The 17,731-nt window shown below is 41.1% G+C and overlaps 1 protein-coding gene across 2 annotated transcripts; it reads right to left on the bottom strand.

Moving 5' to 3' along the window:
* Positions 1-6,104: 6,104 nt before the first annotated feature.
* Positions 6,105-16,648, bottom strand: LOC141171606 (nicotinamide N-methyltransferase-like). Of its 2 annotated transcripts, none has more exons than XM_073655278.1 (3): positions 16,552-16,648; positions 14,123-14,330; positions 6,105-6,907 (listed from the first exon to the last, which is right to left on the bottom strand). In XM_073655278.1, the coding sequence occupies exons 1-3, from the start codon at positions 16,595-16,597 to the stop codon at positions 6,481-6,483; spliced, it is 681 nt and encodes a 226-aa protein (XP_073511379.1). In that variant the 5' UTR covers positions 16,598-16,648; the 3' UTR covers positions 6,105-6,480. The 2 variants fall into 2 exon arrangements, with proteins under 2 accessions (XP_073511379.1, XP_073511380.1); XM_073655279.1 differs by lacking the exon at positions 16,552-16,648 and adding an exon at positions 15,932-16,531.
* Between the last annotated feature and the right edge of the window lie 1,083 nt (positions 16,649-17,731).

The following is a 17,731-nucleotide window of genomic DNA, read 5'->3' as shown; positions in this document are numbered from 1 at the left end:
ATGAGGGTCTACATTATGGTCAGAACCTTCTGCGTATGGTCCTGGATCCGACTCATAAAGATTCTGGGCATCAGTGCAGATCATTTCCTCGTCTGGATTCACAGAAGCGCTGGAGTCGACCTCTGATTCCCAGGCTATAGTATGAGTAAACAGCTCTGCAGACTCAACCATCTGTTCTACCTCATACTCAGACGGGCAGCTGGAGATTTGGGAGCTGTGAGGAAGCAAGTGCGATTGGGGTGACACCTTTGAGGACTGGAGTATTTGTGATGTTGAAGTTGATGTGGAGGAGAGCCCACTTAAAGGAGCACTTGATATCCGTTGAAGCACCTGCTGTTTTTGTGCCTCATCTGGAATTTGTAGCGATTGGCGTGGCCGTAAGAAAGGGATCTTATCACATTGTCCGCTAAAAGAAGTAGACATTTTAGTTTGGCTGGAAGATGGTCTTTCTTCTGCAGATGTTACTGTTGCTTTAACACCTACCCCACGGACACAACCTTTTTTCCCCTTCCCAACACGCCTATTCCCCTTTCCACCAGCAGCAGGCCTTTTTCCACTCATTTTGGTGGTTAACTAATTCACAACTCTGGAGTTGTTTGCACAAAAAAACAATGGATGGGAACCGAGCAGAGCTGAGTGGCCAAACTGTGGTATTAGGCCAAAACTATTGGCTGGGTTAGATGCAGAAAAAAATTATATTCAATTTGCAACCTGATGGAGGTCAGTATAGATGGACTAATAGAACAAGTCCCACACACAGCTAGAAGCCCAAATATTTTTTCAGAGGTAGATGCAGACAAAAAATTATTTTTAATTTGCAACCTGATGGAGGTCAGTATAGATGGACTAATAGAGAAAGTCCCACACACTGCTAGAAGGCCAAATATTTTTTCAGAGCTAGATGCAGAAAAAAATTATATTCAGTTTGCAACCTGATGGAGGTCAGTATAGATGGACTAATAGAACAAGTCCCACACACAGCTAGAAGCCCAAATATTTTTTCAGAGGTAGATGCAGAAAAAAATTATTTTCAGTTTGCAACCTGATGGAGGTCTGTATAGATGGATTAATAGAACAAGTCCCACACACAGCTAGAAGCCCAATATTTTTTCAGAGGTAGATGCAGAAAAAAAATATATTCAGTTTGCAACCTGATGGAGGTCAGTATAGATGGACTAATAGAGAAAGTCCCACACACTGCTAGAAGGCCAAATATTTTTTCAGAGCTAGGTGCAGACAAAAAATTATTTTTAATTTGCAACCTGATGGAGGTCAGTATAGATGGACTAATAGAGAAAGTCCCACACACTGCTAGAAGGCCAAATATTTTTTCAGAGCTAGATGCAGATATAAATTATATTCAGTTTGCAACCTGATGGAGGTCAGTATAGATGGACTAATAGAACAAGTCCCACACACAGCTAGAAGGCCAAATATTTTTTCAGAGGTAGATGCAGATAAAAATAATTTTTAATTTGCAGCCTGATGGAGGTCAGTATAGATGGACTAATAGAGAAAGTCCCACACACTGCTAGAAGGCCAAATATTTTTTCAGAGCTAGATGCAGACAAAAAATTATTTTGAATTTGCAACCTGATGGAGGTCAGTATAGATGGACTAATAGAGAAAGTCCCACACACTGCTAGAAGGCCAAATATTTTTTCAGAGCTAGATGCAGACAAAAAATTATTTTTAATTTGCAACCTGATGGAGGTCAGTATAGATGGACTATTAGAGAAAGTCCCACACACTGCTAGAAGGCCAAATATTTTTTCAGAGCTAGATGCAGATAAAAATTATTTTTAATTTGCAACCTGATGGAGGTCAGTATAGATGGACTAATAGAGAAAGTCCCACACACTGCTAGAAGGCCAAATATTTTTTCAGAGCTAGATGCAGAAAAAAATTATATTCAGTTTGCAACCTGATGGAGGTCAGTATAGATGGACTAATAGAACAAGTCCCACACACAGCTAGAAGCCCAAATATTTTTTCAGAGGTAGATGCAGATAAAAATTATTTTTAATTTGCAACCTGATGGAGGTCAGTATAGATGGACTAATAGAGAAAGTCCCACACACTGCTAGAAGGCCAAATATTTTTTCAGAGCTAGATGCAGACAAAAAATTATTTTGAATTTGCAGCGTGATGGAGGTCAGTATAGATGGACTAATAGAACAAGTCCCACACACTGCTAGAAGGCCAAATATTTTTTCAGAGCTAGATGCAGAAAAAAATTATATTCAGTTTGCAATCTGATGGAGGTCAGTATAGATGGACTAATAGAACAAGTCCCACACACTGCTAGAAGCCCAAATATTTTTTCAGAGCTAGATGCAGAAAAAAATTATATTCAATTTGCAACCTGATGGAGGTCAGTATGGATGGACTAATAGAATGATGCTATGCCCAAAAGATTTTACTTCACTAGGTGCAGTAAAACAATTGGTATTCTATACACAAGTGGTATATCTTGCAACACAGATAGGCTACTCCACTGACTAACACACTCTGCAATAGGCCAAAAAGGATTAGCTTTGCTAGATTCAGCCAAATGCTGTGAAAAAAACTTGCACAGCACTGGCACAGACCTGCCTGGCAAAAACTGATAGGAAATGCTGTAACCTAGTCCTTAAAAGGACTGCAATCACAACTATTCCCTACTCCCAAGCTATCTGTAGATTTGTGCGAAAATTGGCTTGAAATTAACAAGGTATAGCGCACACAGCAACAGCGGTGCCGTCTAACACGCAGCTGCAGCAGTGAGAAAATGGTGGCGACGGGGAAAATGGCTTGGTCTTATAGGGCAAGGACATGTGACATACACTGCCAATGACACATGCCCTTGCTTGTGTGAAAAAAAGCACTTCGCTCCGTGTGTGCGCTGCTGATAGGCTGACAGATTGCACCTCCCCACTGCAAATGCGGGAAAGAGAAAAAAAAATGGAGATCTTCATTATTCCTGCAGAGATCCATCCCCTGCCCCTCCCCCCACCCCGCTGTACACTCAAACTGCGTATTAACATTAATTTTCATCATTACTGAGAAAAAATCCAGTTATGATTTTGGTGCACGAACAGTTATCGAACATAACCTCGAACAGCCGAATTTTTCTCAAATCGTTCGTGTTCGCCGAACGGCTCGAACACCGCCCAAAACAGCTCGAATTTGAGATTGGCGAACAGTTCGAGTCGAACAACGCTCATCTCTATTCAAGAGGTAGTCACCGGAAATGGTCTTCCAACAATCTTGAAGGAGTTCCCAGAGATGCTTAGCACTTGTTGGCCCTTTTGCCTTCACTCTGCGGTCCAGCTCACCCCAAACCATCTCGATTGGGTTCAGGTCTGGTGACTGTGGAGGCCAGGTCATCTGGCGTAGCACCCCATCACTCTCCCTCTTGGTCAAATAGCCCTTACACAGCCTGGAGGTGTGATGGTCTATTCTTTCTATTCTAAATTGTCGGGTACCGATGCTGAATTACTGGCCGGCTTTTTTAAAGAGACGGTGCATGAAAACACTATTATTTTTTTTAATAAATCCTTTAGCACTAAATGACAAGTACAGTAAGCTGAGCGCTGCCATCCAGCTTGTCATCCTTCAGAGACACTGCAGAGTGCAGGTATTATGGGAACTTCAGACTCCGGTATTCGATATTCTAAAAGTATCGGAACTCCGTATCGGAACTCCGATACCGCGAATATCGGTCGATACCCGATATTTCACTATCGGAATGCTCAACACTACTTATAGCCCATCCACTTTATTACTTTATTACTTACCGTATATATTTGTGAGTTTTTACATCATTTTTCTATTCTTTCTTCATACGCACAATGTCCATATTGTTACTACAGTGATTTGTAAAAGTCTATACCCATATGTTACTATATTTATCATTATACTTTTATTACTCCTTGGTATAATTTATTCCTTGTTTATCTCATTTTCATTATGGATCTGCTTTTGATACTATTCTAAGATGTAATATCCAATATTAGTTTATGAATGTTTACTTTGGTGTACATGAACTCCCTTTATTCATCCTTTCAGTCTAATTCTGAGTTCGCACCCATCATTTCATTTTTTTTCTGCATTATTTCTTTACTTTTCATTTACATATTTGCTTTCATGTACATTGATTACTCTCATATTGGCCAAGTCCACCTCTTCATGGCAGTGGTATTCCCTAATGGCAGTGGCCTCATTCAGTATGATAACTTATGATGCCATACTCTTCTTCTGCAATGGTTTTAGGAACACAACAGCGTTCAAGGTTTTGATTTAGTCTCTAAACTCCAAAAGATCTCTTTACAATAGATACAGAGGTGTTGGAAAACCAAAAAAGTCTGATTCATGGATGCTTAACCTAGTGTTTGGAATTCTGTTGCCTTCTACAGTTTGACCAGTAGTGGCCGCTATTGTTCACTTTAATAATTGTGCTGCAATTTCACTCCTTACCAGTGGAGGTTGCTGTGGTGTTCTACAATTGCCCTTTTCCAAGATGGCAGATTCTGAATTTATGGAATCTATCTTGTTTCCTGTTTGGGCCTACTTAAAGCCCCATGTATCTCTCACTCATTGCTTGAGTATTGTGTCTAGCTGTTAGCTTAGCTTCAGTCTCCAGCTCCTGAACATTCTTACCCAGTCTGTTCTAATTTATCTACTGATTGTTTCCTATAACTCCTTGCCATCTCCAAGAACTTCCTCTACCGCATGCTGTTCCTGCTTGTGCTCCTATGGCCACTGGTTTCCAGCAGTACTATGCCAGTATTGTAAAAAACTTCCTGACACCTACGAACTTACAATACTTAAAGCACGACTCCAGTGTTTTTTTTTATTGTAGCTCTGGAGTGGTGCTTCTAATCTAAGGTCCCTGACCCTAGTCTTATATTTTCCCGCTGGTGTCTTTACCTTCAATAGATGCCACTCCGGCACCATCTTGTCACTTCTGACTGTCCGGAAATAAGAAGTAACTGTCACAAGTGTTCAATGCAAGTCTAGGAGAGCCAGAACGATGCTCTCATAGACTTGCATCGAAAAGTGACCTCCGGCTCACTCGACAAACACTGGAGCCATCCGGCAGGTCACAAACTGCTGGAGACTGAGAGGAGTGGTGGCTTGTAAGCATAAGAGTAGGTGCAGGGACCCAAGCTTAAATGCATCACTCCAGAGCTGCAATATTTAAAAAAAAAAAAAACTGGAGTGGTGCTTTAAAGGAGCTCTCCACTACTGAACAACTAATTATAGAAAGAATCAGCTGTGATTCCTTGCTGTCCTGTCTGTATACTCTTTTGCCTCCTCCCCTGCCCAGGAGATGTGGTATGATCAGATCATGTTCCTGCACTGTCAGACGCTGACATTACACAGTACACAGCAGGGGCACATTTATAAGATTATCTCAGCACAGGAACATTTTTTTTAAACACATCCAATTGTAGAAGCTAGTTCTTCACAATAATAGGTTCCTGCTATGTAGTCTGCAATCTGTATGAGTGCTGGCTATCCATTCCCCCACCACTAATTAGAAGCTTTCTGCCTATGCACAGTGACACAGAAAGCTGTCAATCAGTGGCGCTGGGTGGGGCTAGACTGAGTCCATCATTGAGATTGCTAGCAGAAAACTACAGCAAAAAGCCCAGTAAGTGACACATCACTGAAATCAGGAATTTCTGCCTTATTTTATGAGTTTTCCTCAGATTGGGAAGCATAGACTTAGAATCACAGATGGGCTGAGAATGATTTGGACTCTTGGAAACAAGGTCAATTACAAACAGTGTTGGACTGGAGTGTCAATGACCCACCAGTAACCAACCCCAGGGCCCCACTTTTCAGCTACATGAAAATGTGAAATTATCATCAATCACAAATTTATATAACAATGAACTGGGTAGATTGACAAATGAATAAGATGCTGCCTTTGTTTTTACATAGTGATTCAAGTATATTGTGCCAAGTACTGCTTATATAAGAGGGTGGTGGCCCACCGGAGGATTCACCAGTTCTCCTGTGGACCAGTCCAAGCCTGATTACAAACAACTAGAGCAAGTAGTAGTCAAACACTATACCACAAGGAGGTAAACAAATTGCTTTATTCATCTATTCAGCTGCCCTGTCTAGTCTAACTTGCTAAAAGGTCCTCTTTAATGGAGAACTTGGGGAGTTCTTGAGGTCTCAAGACCACAATTCATTACTTTGGTATTGGGGCCTCAAACACTCCTCAAATGCCCATATGGTCACTACAGTACTTCTGCGGACTCATTTAGACAAGTGGATTTTTTGCATTATTTTTTTTCCAGAAATGAAATCATAGTGAGTACATAGAGTCACTTGGGGACCATTGTGGTAATTACGCTGTCTGTTAGAAGTACTGGAATTTTTCCTTGTTGACACAAGACTACTTAACTGGTCCTTTAAAGATGATCCCATTGTGCTGAATCTTATGCATACATGGTAAAGGAGGATGGGTGGACTTTAATCAGTTTAAGGTTTGCGGGCATGGACAAAGTATAAACTATCATAATCACTGATGTCCATCCTTGACCTATCTGACCGTGGAGTCACTTTTATTTTTACAGTTCCATACCCGGCCTCTGTAAATGCTTTTTCCAGGTCATCCTTAGTTAAGGACAGAGAGGAAAACCATTTCTCCCCAACATGGTAGAAGGTGCAGTTCAGAACGCTCTGAATTAGAATGTGACCTCCTGGTTTAAGAAGCTCCTTAAACTTTTTCAGAGCATTGGTGAAGGCTTCCAGGTCTTTACATGGAGCTTCTAAGCAGAGACAGCTAATCAGACAGTCCGCTTCTGGCATGGGCACAGGGTCATACGGCTTCTCTGCAAGAGCATCGCACTTCAACACTTTGGTTACTTTTCTCCTCAGCGTTTCTTCTTTTTTCTCCCATTCATTACTGTCAAGAAAAGTTATTAGACTGGTCATTAATTTCTTGCATTAATTTTAGTACCATTTTGATCAATAAACTGAGCTCCGTAGATGTGTAGTTTATACTATGAGTACACTACTCATGCTCCATCATGCGTGATTACTTCCAGCCATCTTTCTCGCCACCTGACATCTGCTTCTGTAAATCATGCTCTTTTATGGAAAGCGAATTTGAAATAAACAATTGAATAAAGCATATTGCATTTTATCTTGCTAATTTTTTTACCATAGAGGAGCCCCCTGAAAATAAGCAAATAACATTGCTCGTTGTTCATTTCTCCTACTTTATTATTCCTGCGGGGGTAGTGTATTACATGATACACTGCTTCTGGGAGTATTTAAAACATATGCAGTGCTACCACATGAATAATGAAATAGTTGATACTTATTTAAATTAACTTTGAAATGAAGGTGCTTCCTCTATAACACACGAGTCCATCATGAACCAAAGAAGTATTTCCAGCTCCTTCTTTCTCGCTTTATCTTTTGTTCAATAAGTAATGGGAATTAATCTGGTCTTTAACAGCTCTGGTGCTGACTAGGGCTTGTAACGACATAACATCTTGTGGCAATGCACATAATGACGTTGTGTGAAGCCTAGTCAACGTCAGAGGTGCTGAAGACCGGACTGATACTGTCAAGATGAAGACAGATGATCTCTGAAGAGAAGACTGAAAATGTAAGGGCTGGACAGGGAACTACATGGAAAAGTGAGGGCTGTGGTGAGGTCTGGAGAGACATCAGATTATAATAAGGCACATTTGATTTGCATAGAATAATTTCAATGCAAATTAAAGTTTCCTGCCTAATTCAAACAAATTGCTGAATTCTAATTTCGACTGTTTCGCTCATCCTTAAAGGAAACCTGTCATCACAATTTTACATATATAAGCAATGTTGAGTCACTTGTCCTCAAATAAAAATGATACCTTTTTGTAAAGATCCGATAAGCTATTCATGAGAAATCTAATTTAGAAGCCATATACAAATCAGGTAGGAAACGCATCAGAAGCAAGACCCCAGAGCATTTCCAGGCTGATTTTCATATGGCTTTTACATTAGATTTCTCATGACTGGCTTATCAGATTTCTACAAAAAAAATATAATTTTATTGGGGTGGGGGGGTCAAGCCCCTACACAGCCATACCATTAATTCCATATGTTCCTCTCTGTTGTCTGTGAGTGCATATTTGTATGATTTGTATGATTGGCATTTTCATTTATCCTTGTACATCCTTCCTTGTTTGTCTGGTTTGTGTATATATATATATATATATATACTCTATTCCTCCCCACTTCCCTGGGTGGGGGAGGGGACAGATAAGGGCTGATTCAGGAGCTCAGCAAGGTATGTGGCCCCAGCATCTTCACCACCAGAAGTATTCTGGGGAACAGGGATAGTTAGGGCACCACTAGCGTTGGAGACAGGGAAGGAGCCTCTGGCCCCAGGTAATCTGACAACAAAGTCATGACAGTAGTCATAGCACATTGCTTGTAGATCTGGAAAATTAAGAAAAGAAACATTTCACAAGTGGTTATGGTGGCTGGTCCAGGAAAATGCTGGTAATGGATGTTGGAATGTAATAATGAACCAGAGCAGTCAATACTCACTGGAATATTAATTATATTTGGGTGTGTCCAACCTTAAAGGATATGGACACAATTGCAAAAATTATGATTAGCCCAAAACACAGGCATTTAAGTAAAAAAAAAATTCTCATGCGGCACATCTCAAGATACGGTATGTCAAGCCAAGATGAAAAGTGAGGAATTACACATCTGTAGCTCAGATCAGTTTTACAGATCATCAATAGAATATAGTATTACACCCAGAATGAAGTGCAATTATCTACACAGATTTGAGCTTTTCCAGTGCTTATGTGATATATTAAGAGAGACATTATGTACATGCAGCTTACACAGTGGTTCGTGAAACTAGTACGTAGTTGGAGGCTTTTTGTGCATTGCTATATGCAGGGGCATAAAGACTGCGGTCGCAGAGGTCACGACCACGACTGGGCCCATGAGGGTGAGTGACCCCCCCAACGCCCGCACAAACTTCAACTGGAGTGTATTGCGGCGCACAGACCGGGTTCATGTGCGGCAATACACGCTGCTGGCCAGTCAGAGGCCAGCAGCTGATGTCAGCATGCACATGACTGGGGGAGCATGGTAGTGACATCATGCGCTCCCGTCGCTTGCACTCTGAAGTCAGCTGCCAGCTTCAGAAGAGGACGCCGCGTTGTGGGAGAGCGGAGGGAAGGCGAGTCTAATGGTCTATTTTTTTCTATACATTATAGAACAGCGGCAGAATGGGGGATATATACCAGGATGGGGCCCAGGATAAGGGACATATATACCAGGATGGGAGCTAGGATAAGGGACATATATATCCGGATCGGGGATATATACTAGGATTCTGCCCAGGATAAGGGACATATACCAGGATGGGGGATATATATCATGATGGGGCCCAGGATAAGGAGCATATATACCAGGATGGAGAGGATATATACACACACACATGGTCAAAATTATTGGTACCCCTCATTTAATGAAAGAAAAACCCACAATGGTAACAGAAATAACTTGAATCTGGCAAAAGTAATAAGAAATTAAAAATCTATGAAAATGAAGAAATGTAAGTCAGACATTGCTTTTCAACCCTGCTTCCACAGAATTTAAAACAAAATTGAACTCATGAAATAGGCCTGGACAGAAATGATGGTTCTTCTTAACTTAATATTTTGTTGAACAACCTTTTGAGGCAATCACTGCAATCAAACGATTCCTGTAACTGACAATGAGACTTCTGCACCTCTCGACAGGTATTTTGGCCCACTCCTCATGAGCAAACTGCTCCTCTTGTCTTGTGCTTGAAGGTTGCCTTTTCCAGACGGCATGTTTCAGCTCTTTCCAAAGATGCTCAATAGGATTTAGGTCAGGGCTCATAGAAGGCCACTTCAGAATAGTCCAATGTTTTCCTCTTAGCCATTCTTGGGTGTTTTTAGCTGTGTGTTTTGGGTTATTATCCTGTTGCAAAACCCATGACCTGTGACTGAGACCAAGCTTTCTGACACTGGGCAGCACATTTCTCTCTCGAATCCCTTGATAGTCTTAAGATTTCATTGTACCCTGCACAGATTCAAGACACACTGTGCCAGATGCAGCAAAGCAGCTCCAGAACATAACAGAGCCTCCTCCATGTTTCACAGTAGGGACAGTGTTCTCTTCTTGATATGCTTCATTTTTCAGTCTGTGAACATAGAACTGATCTGCCTTGCCAAAGACTTCAATTTTTGTCTCATCTGTCCATAGGACATTCTCCCAGAAGCTTTGCGGCTTGTCAACATGTAGTTTGGAAAATTCCAGTCTGGTTTTTTTATGATTTTTTTTCAACAACCGTGTTCTCCTTGGTCGTCTCCCATATAGTCCACTTTGGATCAAACAACGACGGATGGTGCGATCTGACACTGATGTTCCTTGAGCTTGAAGTTCACCTTTAATCTCTTTAGAAGTTATCCTGGACTCTTTTGTTACCATTCGTATTATCTGTCTCTTTGATTTGTCATCAATTTTCCTCCTGCAGCCACGTCCAGGGAGGTTGGCTATAGTTCCATGGATCTTAAATTTCTGAATAATATGTGCAACTGTAGTAACAGGAACATCAAGCTGCTTGGAGATGGCCTTATAACCTTTACCTTTAACATGCTTGTCTATAATTTTCTTTCTAATCTCCTGAGACAATTCTTTCCATTGCTTCCTCTGGTCCATGTTGAGTGTGGTACACACCATGTCACCAAACAGCACAGTGAGTATCTGTAGCCCTAAATACAGGCCCACTGACTGATTACAAGATTGTAGACACCTGTGATGCTAATTAGTGGCCACAACTTGATTTAACATGTCCCTTTTGTCACATTATTTTCAGAGGTACCATCATTTCTGTCCAGGCCTATTTCATGAGTAAAAATTTTTTTAAATTCTGTGGAAGCAGAAAAGCAATGTCTGACTTTCATTTGTTCATTTTCATAGATTCAAGTTATTTCTGTGACCGTTGTGCGTTTTTCTTTCATTAAACGAGGGGTACCAACAATTCTGACCACGCGTGTATATATCTATCTATATCAGGATGAGGGACATATACAGTACAGACCAAAAGTTTGGACACACCTTCTCATTTAAAGATTTTTCTGTATTTTCATGACTATGAAAATTGTACATTCACACTGAAGGCATCAAAACTATGAATTAACACATGTGGAATTATATACTTAGCAAAAAAGTGTGAAACAACTGAAAATATGTCTTATATTCTAGGTTCTTCAAAGTAGCCACCTTTTGCTTTGATGACTGCTTTGCACACTCTTGGTATTCTCTTGATGAGCTTCAAGAGGTAGTCACTGGGAATGGTCTTCCAACAAGCTTGAAGGAGTTCCCAGAGATGCTTAGCACTTGTTGGCCCTTTTGCCTTCACGCCTTCACTCTGCGGTCCAGCTCACCCCAAGCCATCTCGATTGGGTTTGTGTCACCCCAGGCCTGGATGCCACAAATATTAAAGGCTGTGTCTAAGAGCAGAAGGGAGGTTCCCTGGTCAGGGACAATTAGCATACAGCACCTCCTGTCCCAGGCCAGTAGGGGGAGCAGGCTGCCCCTATAAAAGCTGGAGCTGAGGGCAGGGTTAGAGAGAACTCGATGACCAAGCTCAGGACTGAGACTAGTCCCGGAGAAGGAGGGACAGTTCAGCTGTAGCCAAGGAGTCCGTGAGGCTGAGGAGAAGCTGCGAGCCAGGGACAGAGGTGACGAGAACCGGTCCTGGCTGAGAGAACTACACTACCGGACATTGGGGTCCGAGGCTGTCAGGGTTGCAAGCCCAGCAGCAGATAACCAACCCGCGAGGGATTTCAGGTCCCTTGGCCTAAGAAGCCTGGAGGCTCCGACACACAGAGGGACCAGTACAGCATGGAAAAGCAAAAGGTACCTAAGGTCCGAGTCGCAAGCCATACAGGCGAAGTACACGGCCAGCTCAGGGACGTGGGCTATTACACCACGAAAAGGGGGATAGTCAGCAAGGGCAGAGAGAGAACGGTAGGCCATCACACTCACCCTGACCAGTGGGGCTCGCCCGAATGCCCTCAGACACCCAGGCCCATTCCTGCCCGGTACTCCTGTTGGGTCAGTAGTAATACCTACAATAAAGACCCTGGACTGTTTGAAGCGGACTCTGAACTCTTATTACTGCGGCCTACACCATCACCCCCAGCATCCACCTACATTGCCCTGAGGCTACACTCTTCCCGTGGGGAGTTATCCTATCCCTGTGCTGCACACCAACACCAGCCTCAGCGGTCTGCCTTGCAGCGGCGGTCATCCCTGACCGCAATCCACGGGTGGCGTAGTCGGACATTCATAGCTCTACAAATAGACTGCCACAGCATTTGGTCTGACCACCCTGAGCCATGAGATCGGGTTGCCACTACTACCCCCATCATCGCACTGAAGCCCGGTTCCGGGTGCCCCATGGCCCAGGGGGCGAGTCAGGTTCAGGTCTGGTGACTGTGGAGGCCAGGTCATCTGGCGTAGCACCCCATCACTCTCCTTCTTGGTCAAATAGCCCTTACACAGCCTGGAGGTGTGTTTAGGGTCATTGTCCTGTTGAAAAATAAATGATGGTCCAACTAAACGCAAACAGGATGGAATAGCATGCCGCTGCAAGATGCTGTGGTAGCCATGCTGGTTCAGTATGCCTTCAATTTTGAATAAATCTACAACAGTGTCATCAGCAAAGCACCCCCACACCATCACACCTCCTCCTCCATGCTTCACGGAGGGAACCAGGCATGTAGAGTCCATCCGTTCACCTTTTCTGCGTCGCACAAAGACACGGTGGTTGGAACCAAAGATCTCAAATTTGGACTCATCAGACCAAAGCACAGATTTCCACTGGTCTAATGACCATTCCGTGTGTTCTTTAGCCCAAACAAGTCTCTTCTGCTTGTTGCCTGTCCTTAGCAGTGGTTTCCTAGCAGCTATTTTACCATGAAGGCCTGCTGCACAAAGTCTCCTCTTAACAGTTGTTGAAGAGATGTGTCTGCTGCTAGAACTCTGTGTGACATTGACCTGGTCTCTAATCTGAGCTGCTGTTAACCTGCGATTTCTGAGGCTGGTAACTCGGATAAACTTATTCTCAGAAGCAGAGGTGACTCTTGGGTCTTCCTTTCCTGGGGCGGTCCTCATGTGAGCCAGTTTCTTTGTAGCGCTTGATGGTTTTTGCAACTGCACTTGGGGACACTTTCAGTTTTCCCAATTTTTCACACTGACTGACCTTCATTTCTTAAAGTAATGAAGGGCCATTGGTCACTCGTTTTTCTTTACTTAGAATTTGTATTATGGCAAGAAAAAAGCAGCTAACAGTCTATTCAGTAGGACTATCAGCTGTGTATCCACCAAACTACTGCACAACACAACTGATGGTCCCAACCCCATTTACAAGGCAAGAAATCCCACTTATTAAACCTGACAGGGCACACCTGTGAAGTGAAAACCATTTCCAGTGACTACCTCTTGAAGCTCATCAAGAGAATGCCAAGAGTGTGCAAAGCAGTCATCAAAGCAAAAGGTGGCTACTTTGAAGAACCTAGAATATAAGACATATTTTCAGTTGTTTCACACTTTTTTGTTAAGTATATAATTCCACATGTGTTAATTCATAGTTTTGATGCCTTCAGTGTGAATGTACAATTTTCATAGTCATGAAAATACAGAAAAATCTTTTAATGAGAAGATGTGTCCAAACTTTTGGTCAGTACTATATATTTACATATTTATACACATGTATATATAAACTGTATATATATATATACCAGCATGGGGGAGGGCCCCTTTCCAAATCTTGCACCATTGCCCATCAGACTCTAGTTACACCACTGGCCATATGGTAATTCCCTATGCGACCATAGTGCAGAGGTATTTTTCCTTTTTTTGTGTATTAGTTCTAGAGGCGAATAACCTCGTACTTCAGCATCAAATGGAGAATGCCATAATATTTTTTTAAAATACAACAGAAAAAAATCCCTATATGCCTCTATGTAGACATACATGACATACAGTATATGTAAGTATACTCAATGCTTGGAGAAAACTACCATATAAATATCTATCAATCATTTTCTCTTTTATGTACCTGTTGCCTTCTAGTTCACACACAAATTTGACAATATGAGTCCAGTCCAGGGCATCACGATCCTTTCTCAGCCACTTATGTAGTTGTGTTCGATTTTGCTCAAGAAAATCAGAAGTTATGATGTTGTCGAACACTTCACAGGCAGAGAGCAGATGATAAATTGTGGGTCCGGCTCCGAAGTCGATTAGTGTGTCTCCTTTCACATTTCCTTAGGAATAAATATGGAATATAAATGATAAAATATGAGAAACAGTTTTGTCTAAACATGACTGGGGCCTCATGCACATAGCAGAGCTGCCTATAGGGAGGCTATACGGAGGTAACTAGAGGTTGCACAGATCTCCATTACACTGGTGGGACTGACAGGACATTATTTAATCATGGAACATTACCTACAGCTACAAATGAAGCAAATTCACTTTAAGATTTTCTATGTCTTCTGCACATTCACGTAGCCTAGCAGAGGAGTATATTAGCTTTGTTATCTTCAAAACTCATTCCTAATCATACACTGACCATGCATGAAGGCTTGGACTGGCCCACAAGAGAGCCGGTGAATCTTCCGGTGGGCCTCTGTGCCGGATTGGACTCCCAACTCCCCACATGAGTAGTGCGTGGCACAATACACTTAATGCAGCATGTACAGTCAAGGGTAGCATCTCATCATCCATTTAAAAAACTACTATGTTTTATTATGTAATAGAAGCAAAGTGAAATTTTGAAACAAGGCTCAGGAAATATAGCTGAGAAGTTAGCCCCAAAATTATTATTACTATTGAGCCCTTAGCACCCCAGTCTGACACTGAACATGTTGAAAAATGTTCATGCTTCATGTAAAAAATATGGTGAGACCCATCAATAACTTCACATAGCTCTGCTTCAAGTCAGTGTGCTTGTGAAGAAGAGCTGGTTGAGTGAAGCTAGGGCTTAAAGGAGTTCTCCAGGCCTATGATATTGATAACGTATCTCCAGGATAGGTGAATGTCCGGCACCCAGCACTGCCACTGTTCAGCTGTTCTCAGCTCCGATGGTGGCTAGATATGAGCACTGCAGCTTGAATACCACAACTGAATTGACTATGTAGTGGCCATTGCCAAGAATTACATAAATTCAATAGGAACTGAGCTGCATTTACCAGCAAATGCCACTACACAGTGATCACAAGAAACTATGGATTCATTAAAATATCTACATGTGAATATATTCATGAAAATTCTCAAAGCATGAGATGTCAATTCATTGTAAACTATTATTCTGATGGAGTTTGTTTTTTCATGCAAATATATCCATTAAAATCTTCTGAATGTGCAATATCACTTGTGTAATACTTCAATGGAGAAAGGGCTTAATGCAGTTCATTTTTGCTTTGAACAGAATGACTATCATGAATTAAAAAACAAACATAAAAACAAACTTTTTAAATAGAATTTTTGTGAAGACACAATTAATTTTGGTCTAGAGAGATTTTTTATTTGCAATTAACTGGTACTGCTATGGGGTCAAATTTCGCCCCTGTACTTTACTATTTTCATGTCACATTGTGAATATATTTTCTTACACGCTTTGTTCATTGTAATTTGATCATACATCACTATTAATGTAGATATTGTAATATTATATCGATATAAAGACAGAGGAAATCTAAGTATGCTTTTATCACAAATTATAGTCAATTTAAAAGAATATTAAAACAAATATTATTATGTCAAAAAGGAAAGGTCATAAAGATTATAAACCTGGATAATCCCTGTATAGATTACATTTTGATAATGCTGCCCATTTTGATTACAGATTACTTAGTAATTTTACCTGAAGTAAAGGTTTCATGAAGATTTTTTAAAGCAAATTCAGTCCATTCACCGAAAAGAACCCCTTTTTCTGGAGCATAGAAAGTGCTGAAGTAATCGATGGGGCAAAATTCCATAATGTATGTTTCCTGTTTGGTGAATGGTGGGTCCATTGTGTCACCTTGTAGGTCTGTAGCTTCTGGGAAATGTTACCCTATTTATCCCACTGATCCAATGATGTCAGTGTAGATAGTGTTTCAAATCTCCCAGCTTGGTATAAGCCTATTCATGTATCATGAAGGCTTAGATTACTATTTTCGAGATAATAGATCCTATAGCGCTTCAAAAAGAAAATACTTACATAAGGTCTTAAAGGGAATCTGTGACCCCCTGGGATTTATTTAACCTACTAATATGGGCATACAGGTGATAGAAATGTAAATCTATTCATACCTGTATGCCTCATATTAGAGATCTAGTTGCTGTGAAATTTCTTTTTATTCATTCATTCAGGTTTCTGATGCGTTCCAGTCCCGGGTCCCAGATGAAATCCCCACCTCCTGTGGTAATTATAATGTTCCCTCCCTCTCCTGCACATCACAGTGCCCTGTGACATGCACTTGCAGCGGCCAAATCCCATACCTGCACACTTCACGTTTTGCACAAAACGCAGTTCTTCTATGTTCATTGTACTGCAGGGATCTTGTGTGCAGGCGCAGAGAAGTCACAGTGACTCATTGTTGATGAGACTACCAAACATACTTCTCCAGCAAACAATAGACATTGAATATAGTGGTGGTGCCTTTGAATCTCCATTCAAACCGCACTCCATGCCCCATTCTCAGATTTTTTTTGTGTCCCAGAGATCAGTTATCAATATGTGATAACTTTCCCACTTGATACAAATTCTTTAACCCTAAATAACCAGCTAAAATCACAACATGAAATGCAGAACTCTTTATTCATTTGTCGCCATCATGATAAATTATTATAATTTTTTTTAATCATGTTTAATACAATGTTTTTTTTGCAACATATACAAAAACCACCAGCTGAAACTATTAACCTTTTCTCCTTTGAAACATTCTGGGCAATAATAACCATTCCAATTTTTCAATTTCTTTTTTGCATGTACTGGTCATACATCTATAACTTACTTATTTTTAAGGTTATTAAAGTAAAAAAAAATAACAACAATGTCCCTTTAAGAGCAGGGGAGCGCAAACGCTCGCACACTAGGCACGCCACCAGAAAACAGTGTGGTTTGCATAGATGGAAGAGGAGAAGAGCAAGGATGCTGCTGCGGCTGGGGCGGTTAGTGTGTCGGGGACTCCGCATGGAGAGAGAAGGGGAACCATGCGGGGGCCATTACAGTGAACTTTGTAAAAATAAAAACAAAGTAATATTTTTTTTTGTTCACATCTACAGCCTCAAAAAAATAATTAAAAAGTGATCAAAAAGTTGTATGTACGCAAAAAGTGACATCAAGAAAAAGTACAGCTTGTTGTGCAAAAAAACAAGCCCTCTCATGCCTCCATCTACAGAAAAGTGTGATGATTTAGGATGGAAATCTGTTTTCCCTTAGTCCTGACAGCTGCACAACATATGGGGAATTTCTCCTCCCTACGAGAAAGAGTATCAAAATATGACCAAAAAAGTGGGGTTTTTTTAAGTCTTTTTTTGTGAAAAAGTAGCAAAGCAGTTAAAAAAAAATATACAAAATTGATATTGTATTGACCTGTAGAATAATGATATCAGGACAATTAAATCTAATGGTGAATGGTGTTTTAAAAAAAATATATAGAATTGTAATTTTTTGGTT

This window comes from Phyllobates terribilis, unplaced genomic scaffold, assembly GCF_046119375.1.
Source record: "Phyllobates terribilis strain yellow unplaced genomic scaffold, ASM4611937v1 Scaffold_12__6_contigs__length_324123572, whole genome shotgun sequence".
In the NCBI taxonomy this organism is placed as follows: Eukaryota; Metazoa; Chordata; class Amphibia; order Anura; family Dendrobatidae; genus Phyllobates; species Phyllobates terribilis.
This window is presented reverse-complemented; position numbering and strand designations above follow the sequence as displayed.

Excerpts from the sequence above, each read along its gene's own strand:
- LOC141171606 (XM_073655279.1), bottom strand. The coding sequence starts at position 16,082 with ATGGACCCACCATTCACCAAACAGGAAACATACATTATGGAATTTTGC. Across the intron at positions 14,331-15,931 it reads TCATGAAACCTTTACTTCAG|GAAATGTGAAAGGAGACACA; the intron begins GTAAAATTACTA and ends TTTATTCCTAAG. Across the intron at positions 6,908-14,122 it reads TGTGAACTAGAAGGCAACAG|TAATGAATGGGAGAAAAAAG; the intron begins GTACATAAAAGA and ends TTTTCTTGACAG.